The sequence below is a fragment of the Spermophilus citellus genome, assembly GCF_964194105.1.
Source record: "Spermophilus citellus genome assembly, chromosome: 18".
NCBI lineage: Eukaryota > Metazoa > Chordata > Mammalia > Rodentia > Sciuridae > Spermophilus > Spermophilus citellus.
In genome coordinates, this window is record NC_138200.1 from 51,810,126 (window position 1) to 51,830,101 (window position 19,976).

Sequence of the window (19,976 nt, forward strand, 5' to 3'; positions counted from 1 at the left end):
AGCCTAGGCAACAGAAGAAAGAAACCCGCTCACCTCCTGTAGCCTGAGTTCCATACTCCTAGTAATGTGGCCACAGCCCACAGGGAACCCGGCAGAATGAGGCAGTCAAGAGAGGAAAGTAGTCAACAGAGTAGGATGTGGTCCAGGCCAGATGGAGCTACTGGTTGGCCCTAATTGCCTGGGCCTACCCTCCCTATCCTCTCATTTCTACCTCTTTACCTCCCACCCTGACTGCGAACCTCCCCACCCGTGTTCATTAATGAAAATTTTTCAAATACAGAAATAATTTTTTTTCAAGAATAAAAGAATATCAAGGTCACTGTTGTCCCATCAACAATAGGCCAACCACAGATTCCATTTTGGCATCAGTTCTGCTTGTCTATTGTTTTTAGACATCTCTGAAATATTTCGGTAAGTACTTTCCATGGCTAAGCTGGTCCTATCCAACACACAATTTCAGATTCTACTTTTTTCAGATTATTGAACAACATCAGCTTTTTCTCATGGCCCTCCATATCCTCCAGTTCCAAATCCAGAGAATCAACCGAAGGTACATTAAAAATATTCTTTAAAAAATTATGTCTGTACTACACAGGTCCATACTTTTTTCTTGTCATTACTCCCTAAACAATACAATCTGACAACTATTTGCATAGCATTTGCATTGTATTAGATATTATAGCTGATCTAGCCATGATTTAAAGTATATTGGGAGGATTTAAAGTATGTTGGAGTATGTGCATAGGTTTTATGCAAATACTACACCATATTATATAAAACTGGAACATCCTTGGATGTTCTACTATCCTCAGAGGTCCTGAACCCATCCCTCAGGGACATTAAGGGACAACTGTACAATCGACAACAACTAAGGCAATAGACCTCACAGAAGTTTAAAGTGATTTATTTTCGTATACCCACTGAACTCTCATTACAAGCCTGGGAGATCAATACTATTCTTATGCTAATTTTGCAGTTGAGGAAAACAGATTCAGAGAAGTTGAGTGATTGGTTCCCACAGCTAAGTAAGTGAGAGCACTGGGATTCAAACTCAAGCAGTCTGGCTCAGAACCACCACATCAAGCTGGCTGCTACTGTGAAAATTTGTGGAGCATGTTATTACCAGCTCTGTGTCATGTTATATCCTGTAGCTGTAACACCTCTTCTTCACCTATACCCTCCAGATGTGTTGGAGTAAGACTGCTGTCAACAAGACTTTAAGACACTCATTGTGTAAACACAATTTTTTGTGTATTTTGGACAGTCTCACAGACCAAATTTCTCGGTCAAAGGATACATACAGTTGCAGGGCTCTTGCTGCATACTGTTCAACAACTTTACGAGAGGTCAATCATTGGCACACTCGCCATCAGAAGAAGACACCTGCTCACCAACAGTGAGGGTATAATAAAGAGAACACACTGATGTTCCAAACTAAGACATCCCAGGACAGGACCCAGTGGATATGAAGTCTCCTAGCCTCATCAACACATGAGATTTTCTAGAAAATGGTCCGAGAAACATGTTCATTATTCCCAGGCCCCTTGGCCATTCTAGGTTTGAAAAGAGAGTCAGGGCAGGGGAGTACCTGAACAAAGGAGAAGGGAGCAGGGAGGCCCTTAAATTCAGAGAGGAAACATGGAAGCTGAGGGGCCAAGTGATCAGGTATTCTGCTCCAATCTTAGAATCTACTGTGTGCTCAAAGTTTAGCTCACACTAGCCCAACTTTAAGCCTTTGCACAGATAAGCAAACTGGACAAGGATTGCAGGTAGGTCAGTTTATTGAAGAGCCAAGACCGTCTAATGTGACCTGTCACCCCAAGGAAGAGATAATTCTGTGGGCTGGTCAGAAGTTGCTCATAACTCCTCCCTTCCCAGGACTTGCAGATGGGGACTGAGGGAAGATATAAGTGGGACTTCCTGGCGTTGGCAGTCTGCAGTCACAGCTGTTATCCTACCATCTCTTCAGCCCGAGGCAGGAGCTGGCAGGAGCATGAGGTGGATTCTGGGTTTGAGTCTCACCCTGTGCCTGGTGGTACAGACAGCCCTAGGTAAGACCCTCAACCCTTCCTGAGAGTGTCCGCCAGGACAGGTCCCAGCTCAACCTTTCCTGGACAGTGGGGCGGGGGCACTTAGACAAGGTCTAAGCAGATGGAGGGCGGAGTTTCAGGGCACTAATCCACGCACCCACCAGTTGAAAGTCTAAACAAGTCCTTTGGCTTCTCTGAGCCCTAAGACTGCTCTACAAAATGAGAAGGGCATCTCCTGCCTCCCCCGCCACCTCCCTACCCCTGGACAAGTGAAGGGCCTTCCTTCTTTCCCTCCTTCCCTCCTTCCTACTTCCTTCTTCTAAGCAGGAGGCCTGCTTCTCCCTCCCTCTCCCCTACATGGACCTGCTCAATTCTCCCCAGTGTCTTTCTGTTTAAAATTACTTGTGCTTTTTACTCTGTAAAAAAATATAGCGCATTTAGGTATATTAGGTAACTTTATTTAGGTATGAGACATATACAGCAAGGTGCACATATCTTAATTATACAATATTATATTACATATAAAATAACCACCATCCAGATCAAGATCTAGAACATTCCCAACATCCCACGTACCCATTCCCAATCAATACCTTCAAAGTGAACAACAGTTTGACTTCTGTCATAAATTAGTTTTGTCTATATAAATGTATATTTTTTAATTTGAGGGAAACTTTGCTAAAACTGCTTTAAGCGTTTTGCTGCCTTTTCTTTTGCCTTTTTGTTGCACATTTCTAACATAGCTGTGATATTGGCATGTATATTTTATATGCTGCCCTTTTGTTTTGTTTTGTTTTGTTTTTTCACTTAAAATCTTATTGAGCTAGACATGGTGGCACATGCCCATAATCCAAGCTTCTCAGGAAGCTGAGGCAAAAGGATTGAAAGTTCAAGGCTATTCCGGATGACTTAGAGAGACCCTGTCTCAAAACAAAAAATAAAAAGGACAGACGTGTAGCTCAGTGGTAGAGTGTCCCTTGAGTCAATTCCCAGCAACACCAAAAAAAAAAAAAAAATTCAGAAGGTAGTTTATACCTTGAGTTTACAGTTATATTTACTTTACTTCATCCCCAGATATAAATGATCCTTCCATTGTCCACTGGGTTCAGAGCAGTCTTTGTTATGCAGGTATGGTAAAGCAGCCTGTAATCCCAGCTACTTATGAGACTGAGGTAGGAGGATCTCAAGTTCAAAGTCAGCCTGGGCAATTTAGTGAGAACTTCTTCTCAAAGTAAATTTTAAAAAGGGAGGAGGACAGAAGATGAAGCTTATAGGTAGAAAGCTCCTGGATTCAACCCCCAGTATGGTAGGAGTGGGGAACAGAACAGTCTCTGTTTTAATATTTCTGACTATTTTCAAAGCACAGGGGTCCAAAAATGAAATTACTGACTAAAAGTATGTGAAGTTTTTATATATTTTACCAAATTATTTTCCCAATGCATTGTATCAATTTATTCTTCACCAACAAACAGTGTAGGTGAATGTCCTTTTCTCTGTATCTTCACCAGAATTAGGTGCCATCGTTTTTTCATTTCTCAGCTGGCAGATGAAACTCCAGGTGTTGGTTAGCACAATTCATGACTTCCAATAAGGTAGATAGTGTTTTCATAAGTGCTTCCATGTCACCTCTGAGTAGCAGAGCTGGGATCAGGGCCACTCCGTGAAAGCTCTTATTTGGAGGTTAGAGTACTCAGCCCCATGGTTAGGGGGTAGGAAGTGGACAAACACCACAGGTTAGAGAACAGCTCTGATGTGAAATCTTTCTATGTGACCTTGGGCGAGTTGCTCCATTTCAGCAACTGCTTAGTACAATTTGCCCTATGAAAGCTTTGGGGGGAAATGAGGTGAGATATATAGTGTTGGGCTATAGGAAGGGATCCATAAAGCATAGTTATTAGCTATTCCATCATGAGTGGCCCCTGAATTCAGGGAAAATCCAGGTCATATGACAAAAACTGACCTCCTGGCTCTGACCCACAAGTCCACAGACTGGTCACTGTCCTTTTCAGGGCTTTCAGACCTCCCCAGGCTCTTCCAGGGCCAATGAGAAGCGTATTTGAAAGAGTGTTGGAAACTGTAAATGGCGGCACACATAGAGAAGAGGTAAGATGGGCCCTTGCCCTGCTGACCTGCCTCCATGTCTAAAGTGCCACCATTACAGTCACTCCCTTGTGTCCAGATATGGCTTATGTAAGATCAGAAATGGGGAGATCTCGAGACGTGGGCAGGGAAGAATTTTTTGGCCACCTGCAGCTGGGAGTGTGAGAGTGTGCTCTATCACACCAATCCAAAAATCAATTGCAACAAGATTTCCTGGAGATATTTGCAAATCTAATTTCCTGATGCAATCCTGAGATTCTCATTCAGAGAGTGTGGGGCATGGCCTAGGAATCTGTATTTTTGCAACAATCCCCACGTGATTCTGACACACCACAAGGTTTAGTAATTACTTACATCAGATTTGCAGAATAAGGGATGTGAGGCCTAACCAACCCTTGGCAGTAGGAATGGGGCAGGATGAGAGATTAGAAAAGAGGAAAGTACCCAAAGGCAGAAAGAGAGTTGGATTCAACTTGGTCTCTCTCCTATCTATTCCAAAAGCTGGCTATGGTACCAGCATGCTTGTGTGTGTGTGTGTGTGTGTGTGTGTGTGTGCACGCGCGCGTGCGCATGTGTTATATGTATGTATGTTGTGGATTGGATACATTGCAACCTATGTATAACTATACTTGAATACCTGTGTGCATATGTGCATACAGATGTTGTAATGGAAGCTCGAAAGTATGTGTAACTTGTCCAAAGTCATGAAAAGTGTCTCACATCAGGGCTCTGCTCTAAACCTGCTGTATTGAATTTCTGCATGTTTCTTTGTGAATGAGCTGTGCTCCTGTATACCTAGTATGCACAAATTTGGACATACACATGAGTATTGATTCAAGGTTCCATATGAGTGAAAATATGTATGTTTTTGTGTGTGTATATGTGTGTGTGTATATGCATATATATATTTTTTTCCCTGAAACAAGACGGGCAAATATTAATAACAAAAAAAGAGACATTGCCGTGGCTGGGATTATGGCTCAGTGGTAGAGCACTCACCTGGCATGTGCGAGGCCCTGGGTTCGATCCTCAGCACCACATAAAAGTAAATAAAATAAAGGTATTGACAACTACAACTAAAAAATAAATATTTTAAAAAAGAGAGATGTTGCCATATTAATAGCAGATAAGCAGAAATTAAAGTAAATGACATTTATTGACATCAAATGATTCAAAGAGAAATAGACATATAAAAAAACATGAAATTTTATGTAACTACCAACATGACTTTGAAATTTTAAATGAGAGAAAAAAATGCTGAGAGAAGTACAAGAAAGTGAACATTGACACAATTGTTATGAATAGCTTCAAGCTTAGCTGGGTGCAGTAATACATCACTATAATCCCAGCAATTCAGGAGGCTAAAGTAGAAGGATTGCAAATTCAAGGCCAGACTCAACAGCTTAGCAAGACCCTGTCAAAGAAAGAAAGTGGGGAGGAAGTAAAGAAACAAGAGAGAGAGAGAGACAGACAGAGACAGAGACAGAGAGACAGAGAGAGACAGAGAGGGGGAAGGGGAGGACACAGAAAGGGAAAGGAAAAGAAGGGAAAGTGGGGGCTAGGGATTTGGCTCAGTGGTAGAGCACCCCCGGATTCAATCCTCAGTACCAAAAAGAAAAAAAAATGCTTCAGACTTTTTTATTGAAATGAAAGGCAGTAGCTGGTTCCCATGGCAGAGGGGCCAGAGTTCTATCTGTGGTTGAGAGTGACCAAGCTGGGATGACCCTTCTCCCTTCTCTTCCCAGGTGCCTTGTACACCAAGAAGCCTCTAGTAGTCACCAAATATGGGACCCTCCAAGGAAAGCAGATACTTGTGGGGAAGACGCCCCTCCATGTCTTCCTCGGAGTCCCCTTCTCCAGACCTCCTGTGGGTTCCCGTAGGTTTGCTCCTCCACAGCCCCCGAAGCCCTGGAAAGGAATCAAAGATGCCACTAACTACCCACCTGCGTAAGCCCAAGGACTGTCAGCTGGGAGGTGGGCAGAGCCTGAGGAGGGTGGTGGGTCAGGCTTTGAACAATTCACTGAGACCACAGGCAGGCCTGGGCCCATTCTAGGCCTCAGTTTCCAAACCTGTATAATATGTTGACAGGTCCAAATGGGATTTAAGGCACTGATAATGCTATTCTAGGTTTCTCACAGGAGAGCTCCAGGCAAGGGGGAGGTGGTCCCTCAGTGTATCCTAGGGCCTGCTGGGAAGCTAGGTTTTCTAAACATGTCTGAGGAGCTGTGTGCTCAGTCACAGCACAACCCTGAGTTCTCTCCCCTGGAGCTTGATATCCAAGACAAACCCACATGGCACTACCAGTCCTTGCCTGCAGAGGGAGCTTCAAGATGGGGAATGCACAGGCTCAATTTCAGTCCCTGGGTCTTGTGGCCACCTCCTGCAGGGCTCAAGGCCTGAGGAGTCACAAAGCAAGATTGGAACAATAACTGCCCTTTGAAGCAATGGACTTGGTAGTTTATTCAGAACAAGTGTATTTATTGTTTATTGTTTATTCAGAGCATGGAGAAATCTATTGCCCAGAATATTCTATGGCATTCATAAACAATGTTCAGCATCAGCTGGTCAAAGCACAAGTTTAGAAAAATGTCTGTTATGAGAACTTGGATGTCAGTTACTATAAAAAAGCTACAAATCCCATCCTGGGTGACCAGTTGTTAAGAAGAGGTTCCACTGCTAGAACAGGACCAACCAACCAATGTAGGGCAGAGAGAGGTTGTATCATGCAAGAGGCCCTGGGTTCCATTCCCAGCACAGCAAAACAAAAACATTATCACTATTACTAGAATACTGGGATATTAGTTGTGTCAACACTGGCTGTCAAAGTGTGAACATTGGCATTCTAACAATGTTCACAAACATGTTCTAATAAACATTCTGAGACTATTATTTGGAGCCCTGAGCATCAGGGGACAGAACATGGAATGACCATTGCTAGAATCCTGAGGATTGGGGCTTAGAGATTAGGGTGTCTATTGCCTAGATATCTAGGCATCCATTGTTGTAACACTGGCCATAAGCTGTTTGAACAAGGGCTGTTTGAAACAGAGTGTCAAATGAAAGAGTCTGTGGATTGCTTAGAAACAACCTGTAGGGTGGGGGTTAAGGAAGAGTAGCCTCTCTAGGAGGCTGTTGCAGACATAGGGGTTTCTACCAGTGTAGTTACAGCCAAGGTGATAGAAAATGGTTAGATTCCACATTCATTTTAAAGGTAAAATTGATGGGATTTACCAGAAAATTGGTTATGACTCACAAGGAAAGAAGAGAAGCCATGGATAATAACTAGTTTCTAGCCAGAGCAGCCAAGGGAATAGGAGTACCATTTCCCCAAATGGGGAAGAGTGGGGCAAGAGCAGGAGTGGGAAAACACAAGTTCATTTGGGACACGTTAAGTCTGGCATGCAGATAGATGTCCATGTGGAAATATGGAATAGGTGGTTGGATGAAGGGGGCCAGAGGCAAACTGATCATCAGCATGAAAATGGCAGGAGTGTTTCAATAGAGTAAAGCCTTGGGCCTAGATGAGGACAATTTGGTAAAGAACAGTCAGAAAAAAAGAGAGAGAGAGAGAGAGAGAGAGAGAGAGAGAGAGAGAACTGAGGGTTGAGGCCTAGGCACTCTTATGCTGAGACCTGGGAAAAGATGAGGAACCACCAAGGAGGTAGCAGGAAAATCAGGGGAGTGAGGTATTACAAAGACGAAACACTGTTAAAGAATGTGGCGGGGGGAGCATGGTCAACCACACTGAAGGCTACCAGGCCCAGTAAGACAACAGCAGGCATTTAGCAAGATAGAGGTCTTTGGTGACCATGTTGGGAGTAGCTTTGGTAGTAGGATGGGAACAGAAGCCTCTGCTGTTCCTAACCCAGTTCTTGGCTAGAAAGCCCCAACTTTCCTGGTGAGAGGCTGGGTGTGGTCGTTGGACACCAACATTAGCTGCTACCTGAGGAGTCAAGCAAGCAAGAGCAAAGACATTCAAAAGTGATAGAGATATGTTACCTGCTGAGGACTTTAGAGAATCTGAGTGGGGCTGGGGTCAAGGGAGAAACCATTGAAAAATTCAACCTGGGGGGGGGGCGGTGGGGAAGCTAAAATAGTTGCTGGGGAAGGTGAATGGGAATGATAGGTTTAGATAAGCCAGGTGAAAGTATTGTTTGGAAGGACAGATGAAAGGGGACAGCAATGCTCTAGGGACAGGATAGGAGGAAGAGAAGGAGTAGGCAGACTGGGTTTCCTGTACTCAATCAAATAGGTCCAGCTCCACCCTAACAAGAATAGAAACCCTAGGGTTTGACCAGAAGGCAGAAAAGTTGAAGCAGCCAGACGTCCACACTCTACAAATAGCCACACAATGCAGGACATTGGGCTGGGTGTCAGAACTCAGATAAATCCACTACTGTCCCTGCCCTCAGAGAGTACTTGGTCACTTGGGGAGAAAAACAACCAATGGAAATAACTCCAACAAGTACCACAGGGCTGGTTCAAGAGCTGGCCATAAACATGATTAGAGGTTTGGTGGGCAGGGCAGGAGACACTTGGCTGAGGGGGGAGAGGCACCAGGGCTTGAAGCTGGGAGGCAGGCAAGTGGCCATATGTATCTGGAGCCAAGGTTGGCTGAGAAGGAGGTGACTGAGTGGGAAGGAGGGCCAGGGTCAGTTTGCTCAAACTTCATCTGAGGGCAGTGGGTAGCCAGGGAAGTTTGAAGAAGGGAAGTGACATGGTCAGACTTGTGGATTTTGTCAACCTTTCTGGCTAGAGTGTAGAGGACAAGGTGGAAAAGCATAAGAGACTGGGGCAGTGTCCAGACCAGAGATTTGATAGCCTCGCCAATGCAACTTCCAGGGGATGGAGGGAATAGGGTATATTCTGAAACTGTTTGGGATGCAGATGGGAAACTGAGGGGGAGTGGGGGTTGAAAAACAGACACCAAGTTTCTCTCTCCACAACACCAGCAATCTCCAGCAGGAGCAAGGAGTCACTTCCATCCCAAGATCAATGGAGAAGGATGGGCCCTGGAGTGACCCACCTATCTCCCAGGCCTGTACCCCAAGACTAGTGGAGGCCTCCAGGGACACACGCAGACACAGACACACACACACACACACACACACACACACACAGTAGTTGCCTGGATTCTTGTTTTGGTTCTATCCCCTCACTGCAGACACTGGTTGGAAACATTGTACCCGCAGGTGCCTTCAGGAGTCCTGGGGACAGATAACTTCCATGTACTTAAACACGGGGAAACAATACAAGTGGCTGCGCTTCAGTGAGGATTGCCTGTACCTGAACATTTACGCGCCGGTTCACGCACATGGGGACCCTCTGCGGCCGGTGAGCACTCTGCTACCCACGGTCCCACTCTGCTACCCACAATCCCACTTTGTTACCCACGGTCCCACTCTGACTTGTTTTGTGGGACAAAACCAAGTCCCACAGAAGGCAATGTTGAGACTTGAGACACTCAGTGAATCCAGTGCTGATACCCGGCTCAGGCCCTGGCCTTCCTCGCCCAGGTGATGGTCTGGTTCCCAGGAGGCGCCTTCCTTGTTGGCTCGGCTTCCACTTACGAGGGCTCTCAATTAGCAGCCCGTGAGAAAGTGGTGCTGGTGTTTCTGCAGCACAGGCTGGGCATCCTGGGCTTCCTAAGGTGAGCTGCTCCAGGCAGAGAAGGCAGAGACTAGTGGAAGGGGAAGGGCATGGCCTGTGGGTGGGACCACCGAAGATGGTGGTGAGGGTAGTGCCTAATATTTGCTGAAAGGGGCATAACTCCATACTGTCTCAAAGGGGTGATCCTTCCTCTATGGAAGCAGGTGTGGTTGCAGAATTAGGTCTCAGTGGGGAAAGAAAGCAGGGTGGGGTTCAGGTGGAAGCCCTCTGCATCCTGACCTTCGAAATTTGGGTCCCTGATCTTGAACCCCTGGGGGCCCAGCACCAGTGACAACGAGGCCCGAGGCAACTGGGCGCTGCTGGATCAAATCGAGGCTCTACGCTGGGTTCAGGAGAACATTGAGGCCTTTGGTGGAGACCCAGACAGCGTGACCTTGTTCGGGCAGTCGTCGGGGGCCATGTGCATTTCAGGACTGGTGAGCATGATGTCCTAATGGGCCAGCACAAACACAGGCTCCCAGGTTCCATAATTGTGACTTCCACTGGCACGTGCAGAGATCTGCATGTACATGAACATGCCTGTTTCCAGATCTGCCTTCACTGCTTCCAAAGATACCACTCTTGTCAAAGGTACCACCCCTCTTATCAAAGGGTATCTGCTCTGTTCAGGGATAGCACTGATGACAAAACCAAGTCCCACAGAAGGGAATGTTGAGACTTGAGACTCTCAGTGAATCCAGTGCTGATACCCAGCACTTCCTGCCTACCTACTTTCTCCCAGCACTGTATTCCCTGAACAGAGCCCACTATCTGCCCTCTGAGCAGAGCTAGAGTCACAAACCAGGCCTGGAAGTTAGGGCCTGGGTTGGAGAACCAACTTTGACCCTGACTCTGGGGTGTGCCTGGAAGCACACAATTCTGTGAAATGAGCAGGGATCATGTAGGGCCTTGCAGGTCACCACTATAATAATAATACTCAAACACCTGAGCACTTTCTGTGTGCCAGGGACTCTCCTAAGCAGCTTATATATATTCCTTCATTTGAGTCCATTAATAGTTCCAAAAGAAAAGTATTGTTGTCCTTATTCCACATATAAAGAAACTGAGGCCTAGAGAAATGAAGCAACTTTATGCAAAGTACACTGGAGAGCAGGGACAGAATTGGATTTAGATGTGGATTTAGAGGCAGCTCAGTCTGCTGTATGGGACTGAATTAGAAAGACGTGGGAAAACACTTGGAAGACCAACGATATAATGGAGGTGGGCAGGAAGGATGGAGAGTAAAGGGTGGTGGCAGAGTGAGGCACACTGTCACATAGACAGGACTTAAATAAGACTTGGGGATAAGTAGAGGAAATAGGGAAGGTCCCTATTGCTGTATGGATAGTGTGGGTGTGATGACAGTCAGCTGGAGTTTGGATGCAGCAGGTGTGGGGCATATGAATTCTGAGGACAGGATAGGAAGCCATAAATGTGGTTGTTCTCCAGACTGGGGCAATGGAAAGACACTAAGAGCTATCAGCACAGGTAACTGGGACTGTAGGAACCATAGGGTCTCTCCTTTACCCTCATTTCTAATCCTATAGCAGAGAAAGACTCTTTACCTACACTAGCAGATCCTTTCCCGCAATCTCGGATTCCTTCTGCACAAACCAGAGGCAGGAAGGCATTGGCTTTAGGTCTGTGACTCCAGCCCAGGATTCCTGGCTCCATCTCAGCTGCTTGTCCTCCTTGAGCCCTTTTGGGCTACTCAGCAATGGCCAGATATGCACCCCAAACAGCCTTAGTGGCCTTACTTGTGCTACTCATGGATGCCCTGCTCCTCACCCCTACAGATGTTGTCACCCCTAGCCCAGGGTCTCTTTCATCGGGCCATTTCCCAGAGTGGCACTGTGCTATTCAAAGTCTTCATCACTCGTGACCCATTGAAGGTGGCCAAGGTGGGTATCTCTCTTCCCTCAGGGCTTGGTAATTGGGCAGAATGGGGCATCCCTGAGCACCCATGCATCTCTCTACAGGAGGTTGCTCACCTGGCTGGCTGCAACCACAACAGCACAAGGATCATAATAGAGTGTCTAAGGTCTCTATCAGGGGCCCAGATAATGCATGTGTCCAGGAAGATGGTAGGTAAAGCATTCTAGCTGCCTGTTCTGGCTGCCTGCAAGTTATAGTCACCAGGGAATCTATTTCAAGAGCACATTGAGGAGATTTGTTTAACTCTGATCCCCTCATTTCCCCCCACAGAATTTTTTCCACTTTAACTTCCAGAAACAACCTCAAGAGGTAAGCAGGCCACTTTCTGCAACTTGAGTATTTATTGAGCACCTATGGTGTTCCAGGCACTCGGGATACTCAAGGAATTCTTGAAATCAAGATCCCTCCCTTAGTGGAACTGATGTTCAGTGGGGAGAGACAATAAACCCTATAAATTAATAAATTATTCACCTCCTTAGAAGGTAATAATTAATTGGCCACAAGTGGAGAGGGCAAGGAGGTCAGGCATGGTGGGAGTGATAGAATTTTAAATACAACAGATAGTGTAGGCCTCATTGCACTTGATCATAGCCAAAAGGCAATGAAACAATACTGCAGGCCTATGTCCATGAAGTGACATTTTTCAAAGATTTTCAAGAGATGAGGGAGTGAGCAATGTGGACATCTGGGGAAAGCATCATAAGTCTGAGTAGCCTGGTTCTGTCTGTCCTGTTCCCTTCTCACACCCACCTTCCTAGAGGTCACTATGGCCATTCCCAGTTTTTTCCCAAAGAGCCTAGGCTAGAGAAACCCCTGGAGGAGGACCTGCTGAGCTGGGCACCCAAGGTCAGAGCAACCCTGGGAAGACATGTGAGATCACTGGCTGGAAACACCCTGGCTTTGCAGATTATATGGTTCCTGAGCCCTGTGGTGGACGGTGTGGTGTTCCCAGATGACCCTGTGGTGCTCCTGACCCAGGGGCAGGTTTCACCTGTACCCTATCTTCTAGGTGTCAACAATCTGGAGTTCAGTTGGCTCTTGCCTTATGTAAGTGAGTGGGGTAGCAGAGGATGCTTCTTGGAAAATGTTGAGCACCAGGTTAGATCCCAGTAGCCTCTCTGGGGATATACAAGTATTTGGGAACCTCCTGTATTCCCTATACAGGGAGATCTGGCTAGGAATGATGGAGGAGAGGGGAAAGACTTGTGGCCTCCTAGAGGTTTTGAGAGCCCTAAATCCTCACTCAAGTCATAGGTTAGATGGATTATAATGTCCATTCCTGAGCCCCCAGACAACTACAAGTCCTGGGTCTCTCCTTTTCTCCCACATCTGGGTCAATTCCCCAGCTCAGAATGGGCCCTCCTATTCCCACTTCAGCTCTAGATCAGGTGGAAGTGACAGAAAGCAGAGCAGGACAGGATCATGGGTCTTTCCTGGGCTGTGTGCTCTGTCTGAGAATTCTCCATTCAAGATGGGCAAGATCTCAGACGTAACCCACACCTGGGTCCCTGTCTTGGGAGCAGATCATGAAGTTCCCACTAAACCGGTATTCATCGAAGAAAGAAGTTCTCACCAGGCTGCTCTGGATTACCAGCACCCTGTTGGTGAGGAGCCCAGCTGGCAGGGGTGCTCAGTTTGAACAGAGCTGACACCCCTCCTTTTATTCTTTCTTACCTCGTAGGTGCTGTCTGTTAAGAGCCTTCAGCCTGGGTCAGGGTCTTTCTTGGAGGGCCCAAAGGGGTTTGGAATGGGATTAGATAGTTGCCCATGGGCAAGGTCCCTGGGGCATCCTCAGGGTTGTGGGAGGCAGTTCTCATGCAGCAAAAACAGGGGTAAAAACAAGCCAAGATGGAGGCCTTCCTGGGAAGCTCCCCATCCCAAAACTCCTGGGGGGCTGAGGCTGGATCCAAGTCACTGGTATGCCCACTTATGGCCTAGCTGGCACAACAGGCCTCAGGGTGGGTATGGCCTCCCCACCCAGAATGTCACTAAGGAGCAGATACCACTTGTGGTGGAGGAGTACCTGAACGACATCCCTAAGCATGACTGGAAGGTGTTCCGAAACCATGTGATGGACCTAGCTGGAGATGCCACCTTTGTGTACACCACGCTGCAAGCAGCCCGCTACTACCGGGGTATGGGAGGAGATGTCACCAAGAGTGACCACACTGTTCCCCTCCATTTTCCAACTACACTGCTTTCCAACTGAGTTCATCAACTGCTCACCTACCCTCTCTGTACTTCTGGGCTGGTGTAGGACTCCAAGATGCCACAGAGAAGGCAGAGAGCTATCAACTGTACAACAGGAAGGGTTGTTCCCTTCCTTGTTCCCAGAGCAAGGACTCACCCAGCCCTAAGGAGAAAGCTAGTGTGTCTAGGAAGTTTTCCTGGCTGAGAGGACAAGCTTAGAAGCAACTTGACAGTCCTGCCTAAGTTGAATGGAGCTTAGGCATCTTAGGCAAAGCTAGGGCTGGAAGACAGATAGTCACCGAAGATCCTTAAATGCCTGGAAAGAATGGGAAGTTCAGAAAAGGAAAGAGGAAGGCTTCCATGATCTTTGCCATAATCCTGTGAATTCAATTTTATTGTCCCCATTCTGCAGATGAGCAGTTGCAGCTCAGAGAGGTTGAGAGGCTTGCCCAGGGTGTTACAGCTAACAAGTAGTGCAGACAGGATTCAAATATGCTCTCTTGATTCTGAAGCTGAAGCTCTTTCTCCTTCTTGATACAGTGAGTGGGATACATGGGGTGGATGGGAATCCCAGGCTGGGCTTTTTCTGCATTCCTCTCTGGTGTCCCCATTCACAGATGCTGGCTTCCCTGTTTACCTGTACGAGTTTGAGCACCACGCTCCCTTGGGCATAATTGTCAAACCTCGAAATGATGGGGCAGACCACGGGGACGAGATCCGCTTCATCTTTGGGAGCCCATTCTCCAAAGGTGCTAAATCCCTGCCTCGGTATTTATTCCCCCCATGTGTTTATGCAGACCCGCCCCTCCAATGGCTGGCCACAGGGAGCTAGCCAGTTCCTCGTATGGGATCCTCTCCCAAATGAAAGTCTTGTGCATAGCTGAAGGTTGGCACCCCAGCTCTGTCCCAAATACCACATCCCCTTCTGCCTCCAGGCTCATTCACAGATGAAGAGAAGGCACTCAGCCTCCGGATGATGAAATACTGGGCCAACTTTGCCCGCACTGGGTGAGTAGTTTGATCCCCTGACTCATCTGGGTTGTGCTAGACCTGAAGGCTGGCTGCTTTGGGTATTTGCCCCTGCATGTCCCAAAAGAACTGCACAATCAGCTGGACCAGGGTGCCCCTTCCCCCTCGCCTTTTCCCAGACAGTCACAGGATCCTAAATGTCTACAGGATGTAATCCTCTCTGTCACATGACCGACATTCTACACTCACTCTCTTTGTGTACCCATCCCCTGTACTGGGGAGCTGGAATTCAAGGATGTCACAGATGTGCACCCCATGCTCCTATAGTTCACTATATGAAAACAAAAATCAGGCACAATGAGAGCTGTACCAGGTGGAACAGTAGGCACTTTGAGAATATCGAGGAGGTGTCTGATCCAACCTGGGTGGGCAGAGGAGGCTTCAGTTGGAGGTGACAACTATATTGAGCTTTGGCTGCCTCCTGACTATTTTTATATCTCCACATTCTCCAGCGCCTACCATGATACTAGACGGGTCTGCCTGAAATATCGTTCGACCTCCTTAAAATCCTTTGTGGCTCCCAGGTGCCCCCAGAATAAAGTCCCATACCCTTAGACTGCATGACAGCCTCTCCATTAATCTTTCCTGTAGCTGGGCTTGGTGGCACACACCTGTAAACTCAGGGACTTGAAAGGCTGAGACAGGAGGATCACAAGTTCAAAGCTAGCCTCAGCAATTTAGCAAGACCCTGTCTCAAGAAAAATTAAAAATTAAAAGAAAATAAGAACTGGGGATGTAGTTTAGTGCCCCTAGGTTCAATCCCAGCACAAAAGAAAAAGAAAAAGAAATGTGATCCCTTTGCACTTTCCTTCACATACACCCTGTTCTCACCTAACCCTGAACTTGTGCTTCTTCTAAAGCCCTGGTCTTTCATATGTTTAATCCCTGAACATGCTATTCCGTCTGCCAGGAAGCCACACCCCTTCCAACTCTTTCTTAAATATCTGTTTAAACATTGTCTCCATAAAGTCCTCCTAATCTCCAATGCCCAAGGAGAAGGTAAATGAGGGAAGGGTAAGAGGAGGTGGAACAAAAGGGAGGGGGAAAAATCCTCTCGCCTTTCTCCTCTGGAATAGGAACCCCAATGATGGGAAGTTGCCCTGCTGGCCACGCTATGACAAAGATGAAAAGTATCTGCAGCTGAACCTTACCATTGGAGTGGGTGTGAAGCTCAAGGACAAGAAGATAGCCTTCTGGAGGAGACTGTACCAGTCTCAGAGACCTGAGAAGCAGAAGCAATTCGGACAGTGACCATATGGGAGGAAGCCAAAGGGCTTGTCCTATCACCCAGGCCTCTGGGAGAATGGCCATGGGTACACCTAGGGACAAGAGTCCTGCCCACTCAATCTAGGATCTACCACAGCTCCCTACTGCCTCCAGGCCAGAGTTGGAGACTTAGCCTCTTATTTGGAGCTCTGCACCACCCTGTGCAGCCTAACATCCCATGATGCCATGACGGTGCCCCACAGCCTCAGGACAACCTCTTCTCTCCCTTCTCTAAGTACTCCCACCCTTCAAGATCTACTTGAAGCCACTTCTTATAGGAAGTTCATGCAGACTGCCACAGCCTGTCATTGCATCCCACTTGTCACTTATCATTCATCCTGCTCAACTTCATGCCTGTTCCCACTGGTCTGGAAGCCCTAGGCAGGTTATTTGTGACACATAGCAAAGGTCTGTCGGCTTGAGATCTTCTCCCCTATCCGCACTCATTTCTCTCAGGGCCCCTCCAAAACCTGCACACAAGGCTGATTCTCAATAAAGATGGGTTGACTTGAACCTACAATTTTTCCATTAGTAAAATGGTTGGGTAAAGTGCATGGTGTCTCCACTTAAGCCCTTGGAGGAACAGAGCATTACTGCCTACTCCCTCCCTGGCTGTGCCTGTTAGGGTACACTCAATCAAGGGGAGCTACAGCAAAGTTGCCTGAGCCAAAAAAAATACTTGGCTTGTTTCTTCACTGTCTCAAGCAAATGCCCTCAGGACGTGAGGACCAGTCTCACTGTCCATTTGTTCAGGTCTTAGTGCTACAACCACACTCCTCATTCTCTATTCTCTCCTGTAATCTGACTTGGGCATATCCAAATTTGTCCCACAGTTTTTGTTTCTTTTCTGTGTGTGTGTGTGTGTGTGTGTGTGTGTGTGTGTTTTCCTAATGGATAGAGGTTCTTGCCCTGTTGCCAAATTTGGCCTTGAATTTCTGGTCTTAAGTTATTCTCCTGCTTCAGTCTCCCCAGTAGCTGGGACTACTGGCTTTTTGTGAGTTTTGATGTGGAAAAAAAAAAAAAAAATATATATATATATATATATATATATATATATATATAAAATTTACCCTTTAAAAATTTTCTTGTGGTGTTGGAGCCTGACTCACAGCAGGGGACATCCTGACTTTGGAGGTCCTGGGAGACTCACCCTGTGGCCTGCTGGCAGAGCTACTAGTTTGGTCAAGGTCTTCTTCTTGGGGCTCCTCATTTTTTCCCTGCTATGGCTTGAATATGGCTTATCTCCCTGAAACTCAGGCTAGAGTTTAATCCCCACTGTGAGATATCAAGTGGGTGGAGATTTAATCAGACTATATAGTGTTTCAAGGTGAGGCTTTTGTGAGGTGATTAGGATTTGAATCCTGGTGGCTTTTTAAGAGGGAGAATAGTCTCTCTCTCTCTCTCTCTCTCTTCTCTCTCTCTCTTCTCTCTCTCTCTTCTCTCTCTCCCTCCCTCTCTCTCTCTCTCTCTCTCTCTCTCTCTCTCCCTCCCTCCCTCCCTCTCCCTCTCTCTCTCTCTCTCTCTCTCTCCTTCCAGTATCTTGCCCTGTACTGCTTCCGGACTTTGCCAGCAAGAAGGTCATGACCAGATGTGGCCCTTCAACCTTGTACCTCCTGAATCATGAACCAAAATAAACTTTTCTACATAATCTGACCAATCAGTTGTATTGTTATTAGCAACAGAAAACAGATTAATACATCCCCTGAAAAAGATTCACTGATTGACCAAACTCTATTCAGGCTCCCCTGCACTTTTTCAATTAGCCCTTGCTTTGGGGATTCTGTGTTCATCTCTGCATTGTCCAATTTTAGGAAGAACACTGCCAAATCAGTTTAATCAGGGGCCCCTCCCATTCAATATCTGATCACTTTCCTTATCTAACTGGGTTCCTCATCTCCCAGTTGATGTCTGAGCACCCTGGCCTGTCTTCAGCAGGAATCCTGTTAGATAGGTTTAGCCAGAACTCCTATCCCATACCCCTGAGGCTTCCTCATTAATTTTTCATCTACTGACCCTACTCTGTTCCTGACTATAATTTCCCACTTACCTACGTATTTGGAGTTGACCCAGTCTCTCTGCCCCACTGCAAATCCCCATTGCAACGGTCCTTATGCCAACTTTGGTGGTCTTGAATAAAACCTGTATTCCCCAGCTTTAACATGTGTCCTGATTTTCGTAGAGGAAGTACAACTGAGAGGGAGCCAGTCAGGGTCCAGTCTGACTCATAAAGGACTCTGGGAAACCTTGGGACCTTCCTTAGGAAGGAACATGGAAGAACTTCAGCAGACAGCTTGGATAGGGAGTGGGACTGCCTCAGATCCATACCCTCCCTATCCACCCAGGAAGGTGCTCACTTCAGGCCAGATCTTCCCGGGGCTACACAGCAGGATGAGGGCCCAGGGAGAGCTACCTGCTGCTCTCCCTCCTCCTTAATTTCCTGTCCCCACTCAGCGCCCCCTAGTCCAGGCCACCCAGAGTCTTTTCTAAAAGCCCCACCTCGCGGGAAGCGGTTCTGAGAAATGATTGGATCTTGACGAAGACTCCAAGACACTTCTGCAGCTTCCTATTCCCCTTTGGATTACCTCTGCGTGCCAAGGAGGGAGAGGACCAATGCGCACCCGTGCCAGGCTCGCGCGGGCACAGAGCGCACACGCACTCCAGTCGCCCCGCAGCCCACCTGGGGCTGCCTGGCTCGCAGCTCCGGAAGCGGCACCCCCTCTTCTCCCCAGACACTCCCCCACCCTCCACCCACCGAGGCAGCAATTACTGGCCAAGACGGCTGGGGAAGGGCCAATTAGTGCGGGAGATGCAGCCCCTCCGCCTGGCGGGCTGACCGCAGCCCCCGCAGCGCGACAGCCGCCGCCTCCTCCTCCGGCCGCTGGCTCCCGCCGCTCGCCAGCCGCCCTCCGCAGCCCTCCCTGCCTGGCAGACTGCGCAGGCTGCCTGCGAGCCCCGGGGGACTCGCCGTCAGGCCTTCCGCCAACTGTGGTGATGGATCCGGCCGTCTGGCGCCAGGCCAGAGCCCCAGCGGACGCAAGGGCGCCGGCGCTGAAACTCGCCGCCGTGGTGGTGGGGCGAGTGGGCCGGGCCCCCTGCGAGGACTTCTGAGCCCCGAGCCCCTGTGCCTCGGGCCCTTTTCATCAGTCACTCAATGGCAACTGGCGCGGTGGCGCGGGGAGGCCCAATCTCAGGCAGACAACTGAGGCCCTCCCAAGCAGGGTCGGCTTTTCTCAAAAGACTTCTTACCATCCCAGGCCCTCCCTCATTGCTTCTCCAAGACTGGGCAGCAGGATCCAGAGCTGTTACCTGTTAGTGGCCATGACAGGGCCAGGCTTTAGAAACTCTTGGCTGGTGCTGGTTCGTGCCTCCAGTGCAGGGAGGTGGGTAGGAGGGTGAGTGGGCAGCACAGAGCCAGAGGCCCTCATTACAGACAAGTAAATGAATGCATGAGCTTCCTCTCCTGGGATGTTACCCTGCATACCCTGCCTCATCCATAGGCTTTGGGAGACCCAAGAGGGATCAGTCCTACTCTCCAGGAGCCTACCGGCTGCAAGGTCTATGGACTTGTCCAGGATCCCACCACCACCACCACACACACAAAAGCCCAGGGGTTGGGGACGCAGCAAGAAGAAAAGAGGGACTGGTAGAGAAAGCAGTGGGAGCCAGGGACTGTCACTTTAAGTCTTCCTCTTTTCCCAGATAACCCCTTTCCAGATGAAGCTGAGCATGCAAGATCCCCAGAGTGGGAAACAAGGTGGCTCTATGCTCAGGATATG

The 19,976-nt window shown here is 47.9% G+C and overlaps 1 protein-coding gene across 1 annotated transcript; it reads left to right on the forward strand.

Moving 5' to 3' along the window:
• Positions 1-1,993: 1,993 nt before the first annotated feature.
• Positions 1,994-19,308, forward strand: CES4A (carboxylesterase 4A; the record flags this gene model as incomplete). The annotated part of the gene is made up of 15 exons (XM_081274728.1): positions 1,994-2,051; positions 5,876-6,077; positions 9,324-9,465; positions 9,648-9,781; positions 10,064-10,217; positions 11,577-11,681; positions 11,760-11,864; positions 11,986-12,024; positions 12,622-12,762; positions 13,239-13,319; positions 13,697-13,850; positions 14,523-14,654; positions 14,841-14,913; positions 16,011-16,181; positions 18,930-19,308. The coding sequence occupies 15 exons, from the start codon at positions 1,994-1,996 to the stop codon at positions 19,306-19,308; spliced, it is 2,070 nt and encodes a 689-aa protein (XP_081130854.1).
• Positions 19,309-19,976: the final 668 nt, after the last annotated feature.